At 46.2% G+C, this 23,901-nt stretch overlaps 2 protein-coding genes across 3 annotated transcripts; one reads left to right on the top strand and one right to left on the bottom strand.

Moving 5' to 3' along the window:
• The first annotated feature begins 7,531 nt into the window (after positions 1-7,531).
• On the top strand, positions 7,532-9,253 carry LOC102706740 (2-oxoglutarate-dependent dioxygenase 11-like). Its single transcript, XM_006651471.3, has 3 exons — positions 7,532-7,891; positions 8,001-8,242; positions 8,341-9,253. Exons 1-3 carry the CDS (start codon positions 7,544-7,546, stop codon positions 8,909-8,911), a joined length of 1,161 nt encoding a protein of 386 aa, XP_006651534.2. The 5' UTR covers positions 7,532-7,543; the 3' UTR covers positions 8,912-9,253.
• Positions 9,254-11,278: 2,025 nt separating this feature from the next.
• LOC102708879 (protein CONSERVED IN THE GREEN LINEAGE AND DIATOMS 27, chloroplastic) lies at positions 11,279-14,441 on the bottom strand. Of its 2 annotated transcripts, none has more exons than XM_015835038.2 (7): positions 14,113-14,441; positions 13,806-13,958; positions 12,437-12,514; positions 12,201-12,296; positions 12,084-12,119; positions 11,804-11,967; positions 11,279-11,717 (listed from the first exon to the last, which is right to left on the bottom strand). In XM_015835038.2, exons 1-7 carry the CDS (start codon positions 14,344-14,346, stop codon positions 11,558-11,560), a joined length of 921 nt encoding a protein of 306 aa, XP_015690524.1. In that variant the 5' UTR covers positions 14,347-14,441; the 3' UTR covers positions 11,279-11,557. The 2 variants fall into 2 exon arrangements, with proteins under 2 accessions (XP_015690524.1, XP_006650235.1); XM_006650172.3 differs by having other exon boundaries at positions 11,282-11,720; positions 14,113-14,439.
• Positions 14,442-23,901: the final 9,460 nt, after the last annotated feature.

The following is a 23,901-nucleotide window of genomic DNA, read 5'->3' as shown; positions in this document are numbered from 1 at the left end:
AATGCAAAAGGATTGCAGCCGATAGAGTCCAAATCGGACGAGGATAGGAGTCCGATTGGGCCCAAAACCTGTAGATAGGTTCGGTGTTTAACCGTGAGTCCGTGTAAATTAATTAGGATTTATCTAAAAGTTTGTTTAGGATTCTGTTATTTAATTAGAGTCCGAATAATGTAAAGTTAGTTGGTAGCGGATTCTTATCCGGTTAGTTATTTCCCAGGGTTATAAATAGGAGTGCCCGGGGTCTTTGTAAAATATCTTCAGATCAATCTAACTTGGTGCATTGCCTCAAACCTTCGACTTGCTTGAGCTTTCGGCGTGGGGTTTGTTAGCTTCGCAATGTAAGTTCTAGTTCGTCAAAACCCGTCGATCAACTAAGACAGAACTGTCTCGGTTAAATCCGATCTTCTGCTTGGTTGATCGGCGGGCTAAGTTCTATTATTAATTTTGATCTACGTTGATTAGAAGTAGTATTAGCACTCGTTCATGTCTCTATGAGTTCCTTCTTTCGATCCGATAGATTGTTTTAGTCAGCCTGATTCTGTCTCGATTCGGTCCGATCAATCTGGTTTAATAGATCTATGTTGTCGAGTCGAATCGGGGGTTCGTAGAGGCTTATTGCTGGAGTGTTAGCCAGCATTATCTTAAATAGTCTGTCGATTGGTTGGTTAAACTTGTCGATTTTCATGTTTCTATCGTTATATTATGTTGGACTACATACTGTCTTGGTTAGGTCTGACCTATGTATGTTTGGTGTAATCTATTTATAGAAATCTGTCCGATCGGTTGAGTTTAGTAGATCGGTTGGTGGTTTATGCTGCTTTGCTATCTCATTATTCGTATGCTATAATATTTATCTAATGTCATGCGTGGCTATGCTTAGATTTGTATTGTCTCGATTAGGTTCGATCTTCTAGGTCTAGGGTGGGCGCGTATGCCGTTGGGCGATATTGTTTTATACGAATAATTAGTATAGCATTCCAGTTTACTATACAAATTCCATGTTTAGTCTTATATCGGCTAATGATTTAGCGGATGATAAACATCAGAGTGGTCCGATCGGCCGATTGATCTTGAGACTGTCTCGGTTGGGTCCGATCTTTGAAGATTGACTTGTCGATTGACTTATCTGTTATTTATCCTGCTTTTGACTTAGTCGGTTAGACATATTTATAATTGTTATCATGAAATTCCTGTAAAGCCGATCGTCTAGTCTATCGGCTAGGGTCCTGGGACTGTATCGGCTATCTAGCCGATGGCGGTTTCAGGGTTAACTGTTTTCCATGTTATATTTTGTCAGTTACAGGATCAAACTGACTGACACGCCTAGTATTTCTAAGAATTAGGTCTTGCACTGGAATGGTCTAAGATTGATTCCCAGGCCTACGTGTGTGACCGTTGATTGTCATTTTCAGCGTCAACACATTTTTGGCACGCCCATAGGACCCGTGTGAAGAACCCAGCTCAAGTCAATCAAGCACACGTCAAGGCAAGACAACAGCAATGGCCGCGAAGGAAGTCAGCGCGGAGAACATTCTCCCCATCACCTGGGAGAGCCTCACCAACGAACAACGGGCTTTGGTGCAGCGCCACATGGACAAGTTTCAGAAGCTGTGCCTCAAATCTTTCAGCATGACTCGAGGCGATCCAGTACAGAAATCTCAACTTTCGACGCCAAGTTCAGATCGTCGGAAAGGAGGTGAAGTAGGAAAAGGGGCTGACGTAGAGAAAGGAGGTGGTAGCAACCCTCCCCTACATAACCAACCGAATCTACAGGACATGGTAGATTCGGCAGTGCACCATGCCCTCATCAATCAATTGGGGGTACTGGTAAACACCATGTCGGGACTAATCCGGCACGTGGCCGATGGAGCTCCCGATAGGGAAAGGCCAAGGTATCGGTAGTACGGGGATGAAAGAGATCCAAGGGAGGACGAACAGATATCGCACAATCACCGTGTGCACTTAGAGGAGATCCCAGAAAGGCCAAGACAACCTTACCAGGAGAGGACTCCACCGAGGAACGCTCGCCACGCTGATCCCTTTTACCGGGACAACCACTGCATCAGCCGCCTTCGGCATGGCCCCATCGGCAAGAGCCGATGTACGAAAACCAGTTCCGATAACCTGACCCAGCACCAAGAGCACACTTCAGAGATGAAGAGTGGATGGATCACATAGGGCTGGCAGAATGGACCAGGAACAAGAAGTCGGTTAACTGCCCCTGGGTCAAGGGAGCAAAGGAGACAGAGAAATTCGACTTCGACGTCAACAAGACCAACAAGATCTTCGACCTTCTGCTACAAGAGAAGCACATCCAGCTACCAGTAGGACATGTCATACCGTCGGCTGAAGAACTTAAAAAGAAGAAGTATGGCAAATGGCACAACTCTGTCTCCCACCACACGAACGACTGCCAAATCTTCCGGCGGCAAATCCAGGCAACTGTCAAACAGGGTCACATCAAGTTCGAAAAAACGAAGAGGCCGGTGAAGATTGACGGGCACTCGTTCCCTGTCAATATGGTTCAGCCGGGGTTCGGCTACAGGGCAAGCAGCAGCTCCCGGAGAAATGCAGGTACCAACAACATCACCTCCACCTCAATGATGAACAGGTACCATCGGCGCTATGAAAGGGGCCAAAGGCATGACGAGTCGTCCTGATATGATGATCATTGGGATTGCCCGTTCTTCCAATACTGCTGGGAAGAGAAGATACGGCTTCCATCAAGGGAAGACTGCCCAGAATGCAACCCCGAACAGCAAAGTTACACCAGCCGGTAGTCGCACCCCAGGAGGTCAATAAAACACCACCACGACGCTACGTATCAGTGCATGACAGGCTGGGCCCTCAGAAGTGGGACTATGAGGATTACGACGAAGAGCAGATCGGCCAGTACTGTGATGATCAAGAACAGCTGCCGCCGATGAAGCCCGGCCAATGGTGTCCCAACGGCTTATTCACGAAGAATCAGAAAAGACGACTGCAACGACTGTGCCAACGAGAACTCCAACAGTAGCAAGATCAAGAACAGTCGCCGACATCTAAGAGGACACGCAAAGAATGGCACATCAAGTTAGAAGTCCATAAACCATAGGCTGATGCAAACATGGTAGTTATTCTACCAGCAGAGTTCAGGCTCGATTGGTATGATGATGAAATACAGGAGGCGACGACTCAACTCGTGCTACCCTCGCAGCCAGCCGTCTTTGAGAAACTGGTAGAGAAGGACCATCGACACCTTCGACCGCTCTATATCCAAGGGCATGTCGATGGGAAGCCGATGGCAAAGATGCTAATCGATGGCGGTGTGGTAGTGAATTTAATGTCGTACTCCACTTACAGAAAGCTAGGCAAAATCTCCGAAGATCTTATCAAGACTAGCATGATGCTCAAGGACTTCGGGGGTAACTCTTCGGAAGCCAAGGGATGCCTCAACGTGGAACTCATAGTCGGAAGCAAAACGCTGCTGACTAAGTTCTTTGTCATCGATGGAAAAGGGTCTTACAGTATGCTGCTCAGACAGGATTGGATCCACGCCAACTGCTGCATTCCCTCCACCATGCATCAAAGTCTGATACAATGGCATGGCGATCAAGTGGAAACGGTTCCGGCCGATCGGTCGGTAAACATAGCCACAACAGACCTTCCCACCTGGGAAGCAGAAGACTATGAATGCATCTCCGGGAAGCCCTGGTCGGGGGAATTCCTGAGCATATCGGACACTGGGATCCAGCCGATACGCGATCAGGAGTCCCAGTAAACACCTTAACCGGAGCAGTAGATGACTTAGATGGCAAGCTAGGCCAAGGATTTATGTCGGCCGATAAGCTAGAGTAAATAGATATAAGATCTGGAGACAAGCCAAGGCCGACATACATAAATGCAAATTTGACCCCGGAATTCTGGAAGAACTAATAAAATTGCTTAAAGAGCATGTGGATTGTTTTGCATGGGAATATCATGAGATGTCAGGATTAAGTCGATCGATCGTCGAACATCAGCTGCCGATTAAACCGGGTTATCGGCCCTTCAAGCAACCACCAAGAAGATTCAGACCCGACATGTATGAACCGATCAAGGCAGAGATCATAAGATTATACGATGATAAGTTCATCCGGCCTTGTCGGTATGCAGAGTGGGTATCCAACATCGTCTCGGTGCTCAAGAAGAACGGCAAATTACGGGTCTGCGTAGATTTCAGAGATCTGAACAAGGCAACTCCCAAGGATGAATACCCGATGCCAGTAGCCGATCAACTAGTAGACGCAGCATCAGGGCACAAGATGATAAGTTTAATGGATGGCAACGTCGGTTACAATCAGATATTCATGGCGGAAGAAGACATCCACAAAACAGCTTTTAGATGCCCGGGGGCAATTGGTTTGTTCGAATGGGTCGTTATGACATTCGGACTTAAGAGTGCCGGAGCAACATACCAGAGAGCCATGAACTACATCTTCCATGATCTAATCGGCTCCCTAGTAGAAATCTACATAGATGATGTCGTAGTTAAATCTGGAATGATGGATGAGCACCTGGGCAATCTCCGGCGCGTACTGGAAAGAACAAGTCCATACGGATTAAAGATGAACCCGACTAAGTGTGTCATTGCTGTCTCAGCAGGAGAATTCTTGGGGTTCATGGTGCATGAGAAAGGGATCAAGGTAACCCAAGGGTGCCTCCAAGGGATAAACGATACTCAACCGAAAGCAAGACAAAATTACAATCCTTGATCGGCAAGATTAATTTCATCAGGAGATTCATATCAAATCTATCTGAAAGAATCGAACCCTTCTTTCCTTTGCTGAAATTAAAAGCCGATCAAGAATTCTCGTGGTGGGAGAGTTACCAGAGGGCGTTCGACAAGATCAAAAAATACTTGAAAAAACCCCCAGTCATTATGCCACCCAGAAAAGTGGTACCCTTCAAACTTTATCTGTCAGCCGATCAGAAAACTATCGGCTCGATACTTATCCAGGAAGTAGACGGCAAGGAAAGGGTGGTATATTACTTGAGCAGAAAATTGTTGGATGCCGAGACCAGATACCCAAAAGTCGAGAGATTATGTCTGTGCTTATATTTTTCATGCACCAAGCTAAGGCATTACTTGCTGGCAGCCGAGTGCACAGTTGTGTGTAAAGCCGATGTGATAAAGTACATGCTATCGGCCTCGGTCCTGAAAGGAAGGATGGGTAAATGGATTCTGGTGTTAACATAATATGACTTGAAATACAAGTCGGCCAAAGCAGTAAAAGGACAGGTAATAGCCGACTTCATAGACGAACACCACAAGGAAGCCGATTATGTCGAGATCGTACCGTGGACAGTATTCTTCGACGGATCGGTTTGCAGGCATGGATGCGGCATCGGCCTGATGATAATCTCGCCTCGGGGGGCATGCTTCGAGTTTGCATACACAATCAAGCCGTATCGGACCAATAACCAGACCGAGTACGAGGCATTGATCAAAGGGCTAGAACTGCTAAAAGAAATAGGTGCCGAGGCAGTCGAAGTCATGGGAGACTCCCAGTTGGTAATCAAACAACTGTCTGGGGAATACGAATGCAGAGACAACGTCCTCAAAACCTACCATGAAGCAGCTAAGGAATTACTAGGGGACTTCAAGCAAATCACATTGACCCATATTCCTCGAGAGCAGAACGCTGAAGCAAACTCCCTCGCCCAGGGGGCATCGGGCTACCCGCCGATGAACTCAGAAGCCGAAGTAGAGATAACGTAGACAGAACTGATAGAAGAAGCAAGCATATTGTGCGCAGAAGCCGATGATTGGAGACAAGAGATTATTGATTATCTGAAGGGCCCGTCGTCATCGGCCAACCGAAAAGTTAGGTATAAAGCACTCAAATATGTATTACTCGAAGATCTGCTATATTATAGGATGATTGATGGCGTGCTGCTAAGATGCCTAGACAAAGAGGAAGCAAAAGTGGTAATGTGGGAAGTGCATGACGGCATATGCGGCACCCATCAATCGGCTTACAAGATGAAGTGGTTGCTGCAGAGAGTGGGAGTACTATTGGCCGACTATGCTGGAGGACTGCTTTACATACTACAAAAGCTGTCAAGACTGTCAAAGGTTCGGAAACATACAGAGATCTCTGGCATCGGCTATGAACCCGATCATCAAACATTGGCCGTTTAGAGGCTGGGGCATCGATATGATCGGACAGATATATCCCCTGTCAAGCAAAGGACATAAGTTCATACTGGCGGCTACAGATTACTTCACCAAGTGGGTCAAAGCCATACCGCTTAAAAGAGTAACTTCGGCCGACGTGATAAATTTCATAAATGAACACATCGTATACCTGTTCGGAATTCCCTAGACAATAACCACAGACCAAGGATCGGTATTTATCTCGGAAGAATTCCAACAATTCGTCGCTGGTATGGGAATTAAACTACTCAACTTGTCTCCCTACTACGCTCAGGCTAATGGACAGGCAGAAGCTTCAAACAAGAGTTTGATCAAGCTAATAAAAAGAAAGATAGCCGAGCAGCCTAGGAGATGGCATACGTCACTAGCCGATTCGCTCTAGGCTTATCGGATGGCATGCCACGGATCCATCCAGGTCCCACCTTATCAGCTGGTGTATGGGCATGAGGCAGTACTCCCATGGGAAAACAACATCGGCTCCAGAAGGTTGACGTTACAAGATCAGTTGACGGCCGATGAATACTATAACCTTATGATGGACGAGTCAGAAGAGGTTGCACAATCCCGGTTAAGGGCGCTAGAAAAAATAAAAGAGAACAAGGCTCGAGTATCAAGACACTACAATAAGAAAGTCAAGTCAAAGACTTTCGAAGAAGGTGAATTGGTGTGGAAGCTGGTCTTGCCGATTGGATCCAGAGATAACGTTTTCGGCAGGTGGTCACCGAATTGGGAAGGACCCTTTCGGATTCACAAATGTGCGCCTGGAAACGCATATATGCTAGATGGATTGGATGGAGAAGTGTTCGGGAGAGCTTTAAACGGAAAATGGTCATCGTGACTTTTGCATCACAGCGGTGCAAATTTTGTGTCAATAATTATGGGACAAACATTGTTATTGCTCTGAAAAGAGAAAAATCCATAGTACCTCAATACTATGATACGATCCTATCATATGATACTACTTTGAGTAAACCGATACTAACTAGTATTCTAATCCTAATAATCTAGGGTACAATAATCACATGGTATAGTGTTAGAGATATAGACATATATAGTTGGAAATAATAGGGTCGAATAGAAACTATAGTGCTAAAGATATACTAGAGAGCTAAAATAAAATATTAGAGATAGGATAGATTTAAATCATCTTTAACTTACCTTATACTCGAGCTATGCATCTCTCTTACGTACATCATATGTATCCCTAAAAAATCAATGTAATATACAATAGATAGATTATAGGTTTCTACATATTCAATAATTTCTACATGTAAGAGCGCGCGGCGACACTTTTACCTTGGCATGGGAGCAGACCAATACGATTAGGACGCTGATGACTATATATATGTAGTTTGCTTTGATAGGATGCAGTTGAGAAGCTATTCAGGCCGGAGAAGACCACTCAGCACCAGCAAATCGTTCTTGATCGACCAAGAATCTTTGGAATCAATGGCTCAGCCGTCTATTAACAAGGCTATCAACAGGGACGCCATCACGGAAGAAGTCGTTGCCATCTTCACCGACTCCAATGTGATACCTGAGCGGTACTACCGACCCGATGAGGTCCATGCCGGCATCGTTGTTGGCTACGACGAGGAGGAGGAGGCCTACGAGCTGCCGGTGGTGGACATGGCGAGGCTGCTTGACCCGGAGCTAGCGGAGGCGGAGATTGCAAAGCTTGGCTCTGCGTGTCGGAATTGGGGCTTCTTTCAGGTCAGGCCTAACAGTCTACCATCGATCTGTATTATCTATAATTGTATATATGTTGATGCATGCATACTATTTATTTATATGTGTAAGTGCATATCCTGATGTCAGTCAGTTAGTAAACCATGGAGTCGACGAACAAGTGGTAAACGACATGAAAGACAGCGCGACGAAATTTTTCAGCTTGCCACTGGAAAGCAAGAAGCCAGTGGAGGTCCGAGAGAACAGCATCGAAGGGTTTGGCCACCATTACAGCAGAGCAGGTAAGCTGGACTGGGCACAGAGCGTGATCCTCGTCACTCAGCCAATCGAAGACAGGAACCCGGAACTGTGGCCTACAAACCCAGCAACCTTTAGGTTCATCCTCCTGTTCCACCACGTGCTTGAATACATACATAATTAATCAGACCTCGACAGGGCGTTGCTTTTAATGTTTTAGTCGATTTACACTACAGGGATGCACTCCACAAGTTCTCTGTCGAGACGACGAGCCTGACAATGAGGATCGTGGGCTTCATGGCTACAGAGCTCGGAATCGACCCGGAGGCACTGGCGCGCGCGTTCCGGGGCAGGCGACAGAACATGTCCATTCACCACTACCCTCCCTGCCGCCACCCGGACAAGGTGATCGGCATCCCGCCGCACACCGACGGCCTCGGCCTGACGCTGCTGCTGCAGGCCGACGACACGCCCGGCCTGCAGATCAGGAAGGATGGCAGGTGGTTCCCGGTGCCGCCGCGGCAGGGCTCCTTCGTCGTCAACGTCGCCAACATCCTCGAGGTCCTCACCAATGGCGTGTACCGGAGCGTCGAGCACAGGGTGCTGGTAGACGCAAGGAAGAGCCGGACCACCGTCGTGATGTTCCACGACGCCCACCTCGACGGGATGGTGGAGCCGATTCCGGAGGTGCTCGAGCACGACGGAGCAGAGGCACGCTACAGGTCCGTCGGAAAGCTTGAGTACATGAAGGGACACTTCGCGGTGCGTTCTGACGGGACACGGTTCCTGGACAGCCTCAAGATATAAATTGCGGGAATAATTTTACGGTCCTTGAGTAGATACTGAGAGATACCAAAATTTTACACTGAAATTCTGTACCTTATGGTACCTTAAGGATCGTAAAATTGCTCAAATTGCGGAAGCTTTGCAGGTTACTATGTATGATATCACTGTTAGAATTCAAGATGTAGCCTGCACCGTTTCCTTGCTTGACTTCCAGGAGTTTGTTGCAAACCTGCAATATGTTGGCTCTCTCTTTGTTTTGTGAAGCAAACGGAACGGATGTGCTCAAAACTATGTAATAATTTGGTTTTAACTCCTGTGGAAGCAAACGTCAGGATTTCTTTCCCAGTATCTAAAAACCGGTTAACTGCACTCGTTGTTGGGTTCCGTTACGAGTAGCATTTCAGTTTTTACTTATAAGCCTAGTGCAAAACACCGAAGAGCACGTTCAAAGGTGTTTATTTTGACTCTCTCAATCGCTACGTAAGCAAATTTGGTGATATGGAGGAAAAAGAGTGGAGGAGAGAGAAAAGTCGTTATTATGCATAATAACGGCTTAGAGTTGACTCTTAGCATTTATTAAAGGAAAATTTCTTGCATGAGGGTAGATAAAAAGAAAACTAATGTGATAAAAAATATTTTATTGCATTAATGAAGAAATCATGTCTAACTTTGCCTTTGTAGATATCATTATAAAATACGTCCTTATTGCTGACGTGGATAAAAAACAAGTCGATAATTGGCTCTAACTTTGAACAAACCTTAATAAATGATGGCTAGTAGTTGTTGGTTCATTTAAAACGGGCACCTATTAATTTCGTGTTAGCTATTTTTCATCTCTCCTGAATGGAAGATAGATACTTTTGAGTAACCCATATGTACCGATTCTAAAAAAACCAACATGGTAATGGCCGCGTTCGCTCTGCAAAAATTTTCTATAGAAAAGTTGTTTTAAAAAATCATATTAATTTATTTTATATTTTTTAGTAATTAATAATTAATTAATCATGTACTAATTTATTACTACATTTTTTTACCGGGTAAGTTAATATATCCACCCCTCTACCGAACGCAGCCAATATGGGTTTTCTAAAAGAATTAGCATGTGCTAGTTCTTTAAAGAAAAAAAAATATACAACAGCATGCCGTCTAGGGGACGGGATAGTTAAAGGGGACGGCATCCACGTCCTTCCATCTGGACCGTTCCGAGCTCGGCTGCCGTGATGCGTCTGTCTCCGTCGATGTCGTACACGACGAAGGCGCAGCTCAGCCTCCTGCTCGGCGTTCCTGCGGTCACGGTCGTGGAACGGCGCGAACTCCCCAAGGTTGACGAAGCCGTTGCGGTTGGTGTCGAGCTCGCTCATCATGGCCGCCACCTCATGCAGCACGTTGCCTTGCACCGGCATGGGCATCCTCACCACAATTCCTTGTCGTTCCCTCCTTCTTACAGGCAATTCGGCCAAAGAACCATACAGTACCGCCTGGTACCATGTCATACATGCATCTTTTTTAGTTTTCTTTGTCACACGACGCTATGATACCAGATGATACCAACTGGTTTCATCTGGTATCATACGTGAGGCGTATCTGATCGCGGAGGCGGGAGGCGTGCGGCACATGGCGGCGAGAGTGCAACGACGGCGGAGGCTGGCGCCGCCTGATACCGTGTGATACCTGCATGTTTTTGAGTTTCTTTTATCACGCGACGCTATGATACAAGATTATACCAAGTGGTATCATCTGGTACCATACCAGTGGTATCATCTGCTATCCCACGTGAGGTGCATCTGAGCATAGAGGTGGAAGGCGCGGGGCGCACGGCGGCGAGAGTGCTATGACGGCGGATGCGGGCTGACGTAGGGCAGAGGCGGGCTGACGTGGGGCGAAGGCAAACGGACATGGGGCGCATGGAGGTAGGTGGATTGCCGTGACGGCGGAGGCGAGAGGCACGTGACGACGGTGGAGTCAGGCGAAACGTGGGCGACATGCAGGCATGTAGCAACGTGCGGAGCATGCAGGCATGCAGCAACATGGGCGATGCACGGACGCGGTTTTCTCTTCTCCATTCTACTTTAACTATCCCGTCCAACGAAATCGCGTGCCATAGTCCCTCTCTTGAAAAAAACCTACACCAAAATCATAAACTATTCATTCAGTCCTTATCTCATGTGCTCGCCTCATCCTCCTGTGCTACCCATACTCCTAGCCTCCTCTGCCTTTAACTTCTCTCTTGTCCCCGGATCTCCCGGCCGAGCAGGAGACGGTGAGGGTGCCACCACGCCGCTCCCCTCCGTCCGCTGCCACATCGGCCTCCGTCCAAGGTCATGACATACACTGTACAATTTGTGTCACTTGAAACATCCTAAACTTTTAATTTGACTTACGTTAAACATTTTTTTTAATTCTGTCAATACTATGTACTATTGATATTGGTACCATTTGACTTGGACTTAATTGTGTGGTCAAACTGAACAACCACCACGTTACATCCAAATTTATTACTAAACAAAATGTATTATGCAAGTCCCTTGAGATGTTCTGTTGAATCCATATGGGCCATAACGTGCATGGTTACTAGCTCCGATATAATACATGCATGTGCTAAGGCTTCCCATGCCAATCTAGCAGAATACCATATATATAGTGATATATATATACGTTGGCTATTTATCAGTTGAGCAGGTCGTCCCACTTGCAGTACTGCCCGCCGGCGAGCGCCCGGTAGTAACGGTCCCTGCAGTAGACCGGCCGGCCGTCGGCGGCCTCCGCGGCGGCAGCGGCGAGGTCGTCGTCCTGTATCACCTCCACGGGCAGGCGCAGCAGCTCCTCCCTTCTGCACGTCCACATACATAAGAAATGGAACGCAAGAACAGCAACAGACAAATGAAAAGCATCAAATGCGCGTCAAGCTAGCACCTGAGGCTGGGCTTGGAGATGGAGGAGGCAGCAGATGTGGGGGCGTTCAAGGAGTGGAGGAAGTCCTCCACCGGGCCGGCGAACGCGAAGAGCGACACCGCGCCGACCAGCAGCGCGCCGGTGCCCACCAGCGTCTGCTTCAGCAGGTTAATCACCGGCTTTACCTGAACAACCCAAACATTTATTATTAGGTTGGTCTTCATGCCATGTTTTGTTTGCCTACCAGATCACGCTGAAGAGAACTAGGGAGTTAGTAGTAGTAGTAGGAGTAGTACTCCACCTTGTAAGATCCCAAGAGCCTGTCGCGAGCCAAAACCTGAAAAATGGGAAGGGAATGTGCTGATCTGAAACTCTAAACTGAAGCGCTGCATTGCGGTGCGGTTGCAGGTTTTTTTACCTCTGGTGGCTTGACCCACATTTGGCCGTCGTACCATCCGGTTTCTTCGTACGGCACAACTGCCGACAACAGCCTGTCACCAACGTAGCTCCAACCCTGTCATGGTATTAGCAAAGATCATAAAACTGATCCGTTGGGAATGAGAGTTCAATTTCTAGACCATTTCCTTTTGTCTTTTTAAATTTTTAGCAGTGATCAATGCTTCAGGATTAGCTTGCAGTGTTCGCCCAACTTACCAGATAGATCCTTAGGACAACCAGAGACACGAGGAGCAGAGTGCCAATCCCAGCTGCCAGCACAAACTTGAGTGGATCCTGCAGGGCAGGTTGGCGTCGACGCAGAAACATTAATGTCACTAATTCCAATGACAAATACACAATCACAACACTTCTTGATCAAAAACCTATTAATTAAATGGGCTAGGCCCAATTAAGTTTAATGAAAATTCCACTGGCCCACAATGAATGGTAGAGATAATAATACCACCTTGGAGAGTTAAAGTGAAGAATATCAACTTAAATAGAGAGGTAGAAGAGACTCTCTGTTGACTGGTTGAAACGGTAGGAAGACCGCCATACGCGCGCCGGCCGGTCCGGGACGTGGCGCGGTGGGCTGCCCTTCCTTTTTGCAACGGCTAGGAGTTTAAGGAAACGAATTCAAATCTCTGTGATTGTCTACCAAAATTTCCGCAGCGGTGATTGTGTGATCTGATTGCGTGGCAATTACGTAACGGAATCTGGGGGCGTGGGATTCGCTTTCCATATTCTTCTTCTTCCTCCCAAAGCAGAGCAGTTCTCTCCATTCTTCCGTTCATGTGGTTCTTCGAGTTCTTGAGCTCCCTCCTCCTTCCCCGGTTCTGTTACTCTTGCGCGCACTAGAGATCAGAATGAGTAGGCCCTCGGAAACCACACCTTCGCCTGAGATCTGCACCGGATAGGCGGATGATCAGGTTTTTGGGGAGTGCTTCCGCATGACTACTCTTCCTCTGTTTGTCCTCGTTCGCTTGCCTACATCGCCATGTCGGGAGATGACACACTAGAAGCAGGAAGCAGGAGGTGGTGCACCGGGATCAGGAAGTGGCGCACCGATCAACAACACCAACGGAGGAAGTTTCACAGGGTATAACTTTCTACCGCTATTTTGCCTTCATTGTTCCTGTTAGTCGCAATGATATTGCGGTATTTACACGTCGATGATGCTTATTTTATACTAAGCATGCTCCTGGTTATGTTTGATTTCATTACTAAATCACTCCACATTGTTTATGTCATGATTGTTATCTTAATATTTTGGATTAAAATTTACCGATATATGACTAAATTTCCAACAAACCCATCTCATTTTTATTGGATTACAAAACACCCTTTATTTTTTCTCTGTCTCGTGTCATGTTCCAAATTCATTTCGAATATGCTCTGAAACATCTATTACCCTGCTTCACATTATAAGATGTTATGTTCTCTCTAGATTTATATATATACTAATAAATATAAATAGATATATAAAACATATTTATGGACCCATATATAAATCTAGAATAACCACCGAATGAATACATTTTTAATTATTTGAAGAGAAGTGGAGGCATGTCTGACGGTAGCATACCTTTCCAGGACTGAAACTTGCGGCTGCAATGGGCGCGGCGAGCACGGTGAAGGTGATGAGCCACAGGCCGCCCAGGCGCAGGAAGAAGGACACGGGGCTCAACTCTGCCCACGAGTACAGCACGCTATCCTTAAGTGCAGAGTACTCGTTCACCTGCAGCACCATCACCGGATTAACCGTATTAGGGACTAATGCATGCACTACGGATCCTTAATCCATTGCTAAGCCTAAGCATACAGCGAGGAAGCAAAAGGTACAGTACGCTCATATTATATGCAGTGAACTGAACATTAAGGGAATCAATCACCGGTCTTTGCTCGAATGGGACTTGGATCTCAAGGCCGGGGTCCCAGCTCGGCCCGCCGCCGGCGAAGCCACTACGGCTGCCCTCAGGCTCTTCCTTGAGCGCCATCGTCACCGTGATGCTGCTCCTCCTCCTCCGCCTCGCCGCGCCCCCAAGCAGGGGAGCGGCATGGTCGCCCGGCCGCCCAAGGAGCGGCGCCGCCGGATGGACGGCGACGACCCTCAGGCGGAGCAGCATGGACCACGTACGTACGCGCGAGGGACAAAAACCCGCGAAAACTCTCTCGATCGGTCGGGGGGTGTGTGTGTGTGTATTGCTATCGGTCACGTACGTGTTATCCGGCCAGCACGGTTACCGGGTGGGGGACTGCAGCTCGCCGTCGTCTCATAGCCGCCGTGCATCTTTTACGTGGCGGTGGTTGTCTTTGCGCCCCGGTTTTGTGTGGCTATGGCACGGTCTGGTCCGGAGCGGCTGGCAACGCGTGGCGGGCGGGGTCGTGGCACACTGCTGACTCGACCGAGCGCGAGCCGGCGCATGTTGGGGACTGGGGAAAGCCGGTACCGTAACCCGTCCATCCAGGTTGATAATTCAGATTGTTTTAGATACGCCTTCGCGTTAAAACCGTATTTTATTAAAAAAAAGTATTATTAGCATGTTATTAAAATGGAGCTAATCAAAATAGTTTGATATATGTCTTAGTTATTTTTTTCTTTCAGAAAATAGGAGGGAGTTGGTGTTATAGGGGTATAGATAATCGTTGGGCAGGTGGAGAGTCGTTGCACACTGACAAACGGGTCTGCACGTCATTGACGGATATAATGAATGAGGGGTTAGACACTGATAGAATGGGCCCGCACGTCATTCACTGGGATCTTTTTACTAGTAGTAGAATATCATGATTTTAAAATCTATATGTGAGGGTGATTTTTGTTATAATAATATATTAAAATAAACATATATTTGGTTTTAAAGTAGTTTAAAAACTAATATATACTTTTAAAAGTTGTTGACTGTCGTAGTTTTAAAATTTAGTGTCTACCGTATTGAAATGACACTAGTTACCAAACTAGGGGCATATTTGCAAATGAAAAATAATTTACAAATAAACTATGGTGACAAAACTTCAATATTAACTTTAAATATGATGTTGAAAATATAAACATTGGATTATAAGTATAAGCAGAAACGAAAAGATGGTATACTAGGGTTTAGGGTAAATATCTTAAGTACGCCTACGTAGTCCGGATGTCCGGATGTGGCCGAGGGGCTCATTGTTCCACTTGTAATAAATATACATAGAAAACATATAGTAACTAAAAATAATTTATTGGTAAAACTTGTGCATACTTATTCTTATCTTTTCAAAGTAAATATTGTAAAATAACTTACGATGAAAAACTCTAAAATTAAACTTATAATTCAAACTTTGGCATATGTTTATATGGCGGTACCAAAACAATGAGTCTGATAGATGGAAAAATTCTTCAGCAATTGATTTCTAAACTGAATTAGATTTTCTGTCAGACTCAAGCGTTGGTAGATTTCTAACCGGCGAACAATTTTCAAAACTTAATAATCCTTTGGATCAAGGGATATTTGAAGGAGTTTTCAAGAGTTTTAATGCTGGAAATTCCTATTAATTATCTTAATTTATACAATTTTGGAGGAAATATAAGCACTCGTAGGTTTAATTTATTGAGTAAAATACATACCCATTCCTTAAACTTGGAAGCGGATATCATCTAGGTCTATAAAGTTAAAAATTGCATAGCTAGGTCCTTAAACTTGGGAGCGGATGTCATCTAAGTCCGTAAACTTAAAAATTACACATCTAGGTCCACCATCTTGGTTTAGTAAATCATAATCGATCCAAACCTTTGACTGAAGTTGAACGTTAACATGACATTTCACATAGATACTATATCTGCAAACCCCGTTTGTGGTCAACTTCAATCGAATAAGATTTGGACCGGCTATGATTCATTAAACCAATATGGTGGAGGACCTAAATGTGTAATTTTCAAGTTTACGGATCTAAATGAAATCCGCTCTCAAGTTTAAGGATCTAGATATGCAATTTACAAGTTTACGGACATAAATGACATACGTTCCCAAATTTAAGGACTGCCCATGTACTTTACTCTTATTTATTTTATAAATAAATCATAAGAGCAAATAGATGAACTAAAATTAATAAAGTTGTCCCAATCACGTATATTGTAGAAATCTATATATAAATACTAGAGTATGTATCAACCTAATTAGCGTGTACCGACCGATTTGTTTGGGAGATTTAGCAGCAGATACAAAATGGACAATATGCACTACACAATGTCAACCATGCCACACAATGCCCGGCATGGAGAAAGACAAGCCATGATAGATTTTTATTTTGAAGACTCATGCATTTTACTGAAAGTAGATTAACTTACATAAGAGTGTGTTCAAAGGTAGTGATGTGAACCTACAAGGGTTTGTGTTCCGATCTTTCGATGAGAGATGAGAGATAACTCGATTGGATGAAGCCGACGTTCATGGCCTGACTACAACCGTCCAAGTAAATTGCGCCTTAGCAACCAGTACACCATCTCCAATGATCATCACGAACTTGTGGTGCGCGACAATCCGACCACAAGGGCACTTGTCCTGGAAGCAATCAGAGAACAAGCAAGGCAAATTAGAACACGCACTAAATTGCTCGATAATGATGAAAGTTTCACTATGAAAAGCACAATATGGCGGGGTTCCAATTATAGGCAGACGGGTGTTTTAGTCAACATGCACGCTGTGAGCATGTAACAAGTAAAGTCCCAGGGAGACAGCCTATACGGGTGAATAGGTGTCCTGAAAAATTCTTCGAATCGCAGCGGTGAGTAGGGCCGGTCCGTCCGATCGGGGCTCTCGGGTTGGGCCGAGAACCCTGGCCGGACTGTCCGGCTATGAACATCGGACCGTCCGGTCAATGAAAGGACAAACTTTTCAGTCCTTCTTTCTTGGTGAAGTTCCTGGGAACGTGTAGTGTGTGTGTTGACGCTGAAAATAACAATCAACGGTCACACACATAGGCCTGGAAATCAATCTTAGACCATTCTAGTGCAGGACCTAATTCTTAGAAATATCAGGCGTGCCAGTCAGTTTGATCTTGTAACTGACAAGATATACCATGGAAAACACTTAACACCGAAATCGCTATCAGCCAGATAGCCGACACCGTTCCAGGACCCTAGCCGATAGACTAGACGATCGGCTTTACAGGAATTTTGTGATAACGAGTATAAATATGCTTAATCGGCTAAGTCAGAAACGGGATAAATACTAGATAAGCCAACCGGCAAGTTAATCTTAAAAGATCGGACCCAACTGAGATAATCTTAAGATTAATCGGCCGATCAGACTGCTCCGGTATTTACCCGTCGCTGAATTATTAGCCGATGTAAGACTAAACATGGAATTAATACGGTAAACTGGAATGCTACACTAATCACTCGCATAAAACAATATCAACTAACAGTAGACGTGCCTAGCCTAGATCTAGAAGATCTAATCTAATCGAGACAGTACAGATCTAAGTATAGTCACGCATAAAATCAGATGAATATTACAGCATGTGAATAGTAAGATAGCAAAGCAGCGTAAACTATCAACCGATCTACTAAACTCAGCCGATCAGACAAAATTCCACAACCAAATTATACCGAACACACATAGATCAAACCTAACAGAGACAGTATGCAGTTTAGCATAATCTAACTATGGAAACATGAAGATCGCCTGGCTTAATCAACTAATCAACAGATTACTTAAGATAATACTGGCTGAACCTCCAGCGATAAGCCTCTATGAACCCCCAATCCAATCTAAAAACACGGATCCAATAAACCAGATTGATCGGATTGAACCGAGACAGAATCAAGTTGATTAGAACAATGCTACTAGACAGAAAAGAAGAATTCGTAGAGACTTGAACGAGCGCTAATACTACTTCAAACCATCAGAGATCAAAAGCAGTAATAGAACTCAGCCCGCCGATCAACCAAGCAGAAGATCGGATTTAACTGAGATAGTTCTGTCTTAGTTGATCGACGGGTTTTGACGAACTAGAACTTACATCACGAAGCTGACAAACCCCGTGCCGAAAGTTGAAGCAAGTCGAAGATTTGAGGCGATGCGCCAAGTTAATTGATCAAGAGATATTTTTACAAGAATCTCGGGCACCTATATTTATAGCCCCGGGAGATAACTAACAGGATAGGAATCCGCTACCAACTAACTTTACATTATTCGGACTCTAATTAAATAACAGAATCCTAAACAAACTTCAAGATAAACTCCTACTTAATTTACACGGACTCACGGTCGAACACAGAATCGATCTCCAGGTTTTTGGGCCCAATCGGACTTCCATTCTTGTTCGACTCGAACTCTATCGGCTGCAATCCCTTTGCCTTCAGCTTCCTACCTCCAGCCGATTCAAGCTCTCTCATCCGATTCAGTCCTTTACCGTGTTTCAACCAATAACACTCATTTGCTAAAATCCGGCGTTAACACATGCCCCCCAATTTCGGAATAATTCATTATTCCGAAATTTCCTCTTTTGTAACCGATTTCTATTATCGGCTCACTATTACAACGGTACAATCCAACGAAACCCCTGTTTTGGCGCACTGTGCTAACAGCTCTTTTCAGCCCGCTTCTGTTATAAACCTCCATTCCGCTCCGGCGTTCAACATTTTCACTCTCGCACTATTCCTGCTCCTCCAGCCCTTGTGCTCTGCACTTCCCGCTCGAAGCTACACTTCCCTACCGTCGTTCTGCGGAGCAGCATCCATCCACCTACTGTGCCTACTTTCGCCATTGTTCCGCGAAGAAGCACCAGTCATCCCGTTGCGCCGAGCATCCTCCACCAGCAATGGCCTCCACGAGCTCATCACCAGACACCCCGTACGAGATCCCAGAGGTAAATTCTCGTTCCTGTCACATTTTCGCTTTCCGCCATTGAATGCCCTATTTTCTCGATTCTAGGGTTTTCTGTTAGCGAATTTTCTTTGTGCCATGCCTTCAATCGATCTACTAGCTGATTCCTCTTTCGCATTGTTTTCTTTTCAGCAACTCAAAAACCAGATCATGATTCCTAGCCCAAACCCTAGGTTTTATTTTCTCGGTCCCATGGGAAAACCCGATCCTAGCGAAGTCATCTGTTCCGAAGCCAATAGGATCCCCTTCAAAAACGCTCATCTGAATATCTCCGATTGGACCTAGTCCTTTAGATCTTTCCCCACTCCTTTGGCTGGTTGGAGAGACTGGTACAATCGGCTATTCAAAACATATGGTACCAAGTGGGAAGAACTAGACATCGGCCATTGCATCGGACATCGGCCATTGCATGAACCTTTGTTGGCCGCTGCCTCTTACTTCTGGTCTGATGCTCTAAACGCATTCGTATTTGGCCATGGTATACTTACCCCCACCCTTATGGATGTTATCATGCTAACGGGATTGAACATTATGGCCCCAGTAAACCCTTTCAACTTAAAGGCCAAATTCCAGCATCGGCTGCAGACCAAGAATATTGGGGGTTGGTCCAAATACATTGAGGCTCACCGCAAGGACTCGGGATCGGCCGACCACAGGGAGCACAGTGCCTTTCTAATCTTTTGGCTGGAAAGGTTCGTCTTTTGCGGCCAGACCTTGGGCCCAACTACCAACATGGAGAACATAGCAGAGTGCTTGGCCGATGGGAGCCCTGTTCCTCTTGGACAGTATCTGTTAGGAGCAGTCTACCACATGCTTCACCAAGTCTCATCCAAGCTCTCCATCGGCCAGCCAGTTGGACACGTCGTTGGGCCCTGGTGGTTTCTTCAACTTTGGCTCCGCTTGTACTTCTCCAGAGTATTAGAGCTATCGGCCTTTCACCAGCGGACCTATCCTTCTCTATCATTTTTAGAGTCGGAACCAGCAGAGACCCCGCGGTGCATGTCTTACGGTGAGGTGGTCTCCTCTTTCCCCGGCCATCGGATGTCAGCAGCTCGCCTAGCCCAGGTTTTCAAGCTATGTTACCTTGGGCCAAAACCCAATGCATGTATATGGTTTGCATACCCGGACTACGGGGATTACGAGATCCCTAGCTTCTTACGATTGGACAAAGTTTCAGCTGACAAATGCTCATCAGAAAATCTTGAATTCGCACTCACCCCCTGCTTGCTACCCGTCAGTTTCCATGCTGGTCGATCGGCCAGACCATCTTATGAGTTTTACCACCCGGCTCTAGTGTCTCGGTAGCTTGGATGTGGTCAACTGCTAGCCGATCTTTTCTTCTTAGGAAAGATTGAGATGAGGGGTCTCGTAGCCTCGGCCTTGGAGTTCGACCGGATCAACAAAATAGCCGAAGTGATCCCATTTGGGTCAATATCTTCCTTTTCTTTCGGAAACATGGTGTTAGGCCTCTATATCAGCTGGTGGGAAGAACTGCACCAACATTTGTTCTTAGCGCCGGTGGGCTTCTTTTGTAATTGGATTGATTCCGATTATGAGTATTCTAACTCCTAGGTAATCCTTTATGTTAACTTCGTATCTTTACTTCTGACATATTATCTCTATGGCCACTAATTCTTGTTTTACTGCCTACTATCGCCGTTCCCACCACCAGTAGAAGTGGCAAGCCGATCGAGTACTCTTCATTGGCTCTTCCTTCTTTGGGCCACGGAGCACCTTCTCCGAGCGAATACATCAAAAACTTCCTGGGACTTTCAAGCGTAGCCAAGAGATCAGTTAGAAGCAAGAAGATTACCATGGCCCCAAAGAAGAAGAAGGCCAAGACGCTGCCAATGGTCTCGCCAATCCCAGCATCTTCGGCTGAGCTAGACGCCGCTATTGACGCCACTGCCAATGAACTCTCGGATACTGAGGTTCGCCAGCAGGTGATTGCCTATCTTTTTCCTCTTATTAGGGTAACTATCTTTCGAATCACCATCTTACAATTACATTCCATCCATCGCTCGACTCACTTTGTTTTTTACAGTCTCCTACTAAACCGCCAGCCGATGATACTTCAGCACCGTTAACTGCCACTACTCCGGCTCCTGCTGTCGTTGCACCACCGGTGCCACCGAGTCCAGCCTCTCCTACCAGCCTGTCTCCGAGATCCGGCACGAAGCGAAAGAGGGTGGCTCATCGGTCTCCCAGGCCAGCTACCGCCTCTGCACAAGTACGTGTCCGATGATGCCTCTATCATCTAGTTTTTACGTCCTCGGTTAACGTTCTATTTCCTTGTGACAGCTTCCCGATGCTTTCGATTCGCTGACTCCACCAGCCGATGCCGATCCTACACCAGTGCCTATCTTAGAGGAAATTCCTCTGCCTGCTGGCACGTCTATCCAATCGGCCGACGCTGCCCCCGTGGCACAGGTAAGCTCTGAGCTCATCTTCTCGCCTTATCATTGTCCTGGCTCATCAGTTGTTTTAATTTTAGGACTTAGACGATTTCTTTTCCTTTGAGGTTGGCCAATATTTGGATTCATCTAAAGCCGACGCTGATGAGCCTGTTGATTTGCCGGCTGACCTCCGAGCGCAGCTTCAAGATATTTGGCCAGACTGGATTATTCGGTTGACACGCTGATCAACGACGCTGGCCCGATCATATCACGGATTGAAGAGATACAAGATCGGCTGCTTGATGACTTAGTTGATGCCATCGCGCCAGCAGGCTACATCGAATCCCACCGGATTCCTGTTCTCCGAGCCCGCCAACGGATCACTGATCACGCTTCATAAACCTCCATCCAGGCAAAAGTGCAAACTGATCGTGAGAAGGCCATTGCTGAGAAAGCCAAATTAGATGAACTTTAGTCGGCTACACCGAGGATATCGGCCATCATCACCGATTTGAAGATGAAGAAGGCCGACTTGGAAGCGCAATTGGCCAGGTTCACAGAGAGTCTCACTGCCGAAGAAGAGAAGTTGGTAAGTTTGCCATCAGCGATCGCTGCCTAGGAGCAAACCTTGAAATCGGCTGTTCAGACCGCCATTCATAGCCGCCGATCTCTGAAGGCAATCTACTGACGCCGATGACCTAAAGATTATTCATGAAGCCGAGAATGTTCGCCTGCGCGTGATAACAGCCCTGAAGAAACACTTGGGCTTGTAACTATCTGACCTTTCTTCTATAATCGGTTAACTGTCATAACTTGATATTTCTGTTGGCCCTTGGCAACCCCTAGCTTAATGACATGACTTCTGATTTTTGGTTATGACTTATCTTCCGCCTTGATTTGTAATGGGTTTTTATCCTAAGGGCGATGTATTAACACCGGCCATCTTGAGACGATACTTGACTGTATCGGCTTTCTCGTTAATCGGCTTCAGCCGATCAAGTGTTTATCCATACGCTCGGGTAGTACTTCTTTAGGTATTTTCCGTTTAGAGCTCTCCCGAACACTTCTCCATCCAGCCCCTCTAGCATATATGCGTTTCCCGGGGCGCACTTGTGTATCCAAAAGGGGCCTTCCCAATTTGGTGACCACTTGCCGAAGACGTTATCTCTAGATCCGATCGGCAAGACCAGCTTCCTTACCAATTCACCCTCTTCGAAAGTTTTCGACTTGACATTCTTGTTGTAGTGTCTTGATACTCGAGTCCTGTTTTCTTTTATTTTCTCTAGCGCCCTTAACCGGGATTGGGCGACCTCTTCTGACTCGTCCATCATGAGGTTATAGTATTCATCGGTCGTCAGCTGATCTTGCAACATCAATCTCCTGGAGCCGATGTTATTTTCCCACGGTAGTACTGCCTCATGCCCATATACCAGCTGATAAGGTGGGACCTGGATGGATCCATGACACGCCATCCGATAAGCCCAAAGCAAATCGACTAGCGAGGTATGTCATCTCCTAGGCTGCTCGGCTATCTTTCTTTTTATCAGCTTAATCAAACTCTTGTTTGAAGCCTCTGCCTGTCCATTAGACTGAGCGTAGTAGGGAGACGAGTTGAGTAGTTTAATTCCCATACCGGCGATGAATTGTTGGAACTCTTCTGAGATAAATACCTATCCCTGGTCCGTGGTTATCGTTTGGGGAATTCCGAACCGGTATATGATGTGTTCCTTTATAAAATTTGTCACGTCGGCTGAAGTTACTTTCTTGAGTGGTATGGCTTTGACCCACTTGGTGAAGTAATCTGTAGCCGCCAGTATGAACTTATGCCCTTTGCTCGATGGGCGATATATCTGTCCGATCATGTCGATGCCCCAGCCTCTGAACGGCCAAGGTTTGATGATCGGGTTCATAGCCGATGCCGGAGATCTCTGTATGTTCCCGAATGTCACGCCCGGAGTTTTATCCCAAGCCTAAAATCGTAAAAGAAATTCGTAAGCAACAATTGGCTTAATTAACTCAGGAAAAATCCCTCTAAAAAGAACCTAATTCAATTAAATCGAGGCTCGCAAATCGATTAACTGGATTTAAATTCAAATTGCAGAAGTATAAAATTCGACCAAACAAATTTAATTTAAAATTCGGCAAAAGTGGGGCTTTCCTTTTTCCCTCCTTTTTCCTTTCTTTTTCCCTTCCTTCTCAAATTGGGCCGAAGTCCAATTTTCCTCCCTTGCTTTTCTTTTTCCTTTTTTCTTTTTTCTCTCCTCCTTCCCGGGCCGGCCCAGCCGAGCCGGCCCACCTCTCCCCGCCCGGCCGGCCCAGCCGAGCCGGCCTTCCGCTCCGTCCCCGCGCGCGTGCGCTCCTCCCGCCTGGGCCGCCTCGGCCCAGCTCGCCCGCTCGTCCGCCCGCGCCGCGGCGAAGTCCG

Source organism: Oryza brachyantha, chromosome 3 (assembly GCF_000231095.2).
Source record: "Oryza brachyantha chromosome 3, ObraRS2, whole genome shotgun sequence".
NCBI classification, from domain to species: domain Eukaryota; kingdom Viridiplantae; phylum Streptophyta; class Magnoliopsida; order Poales; family Poaceae; genus Oryza; species Oryza brachyantha.
The sequence above is the reverse complement of the archived record's forward strand: the minus strand, read 5'-3'. Positions and strand labels throughout refer to the sequence as shown.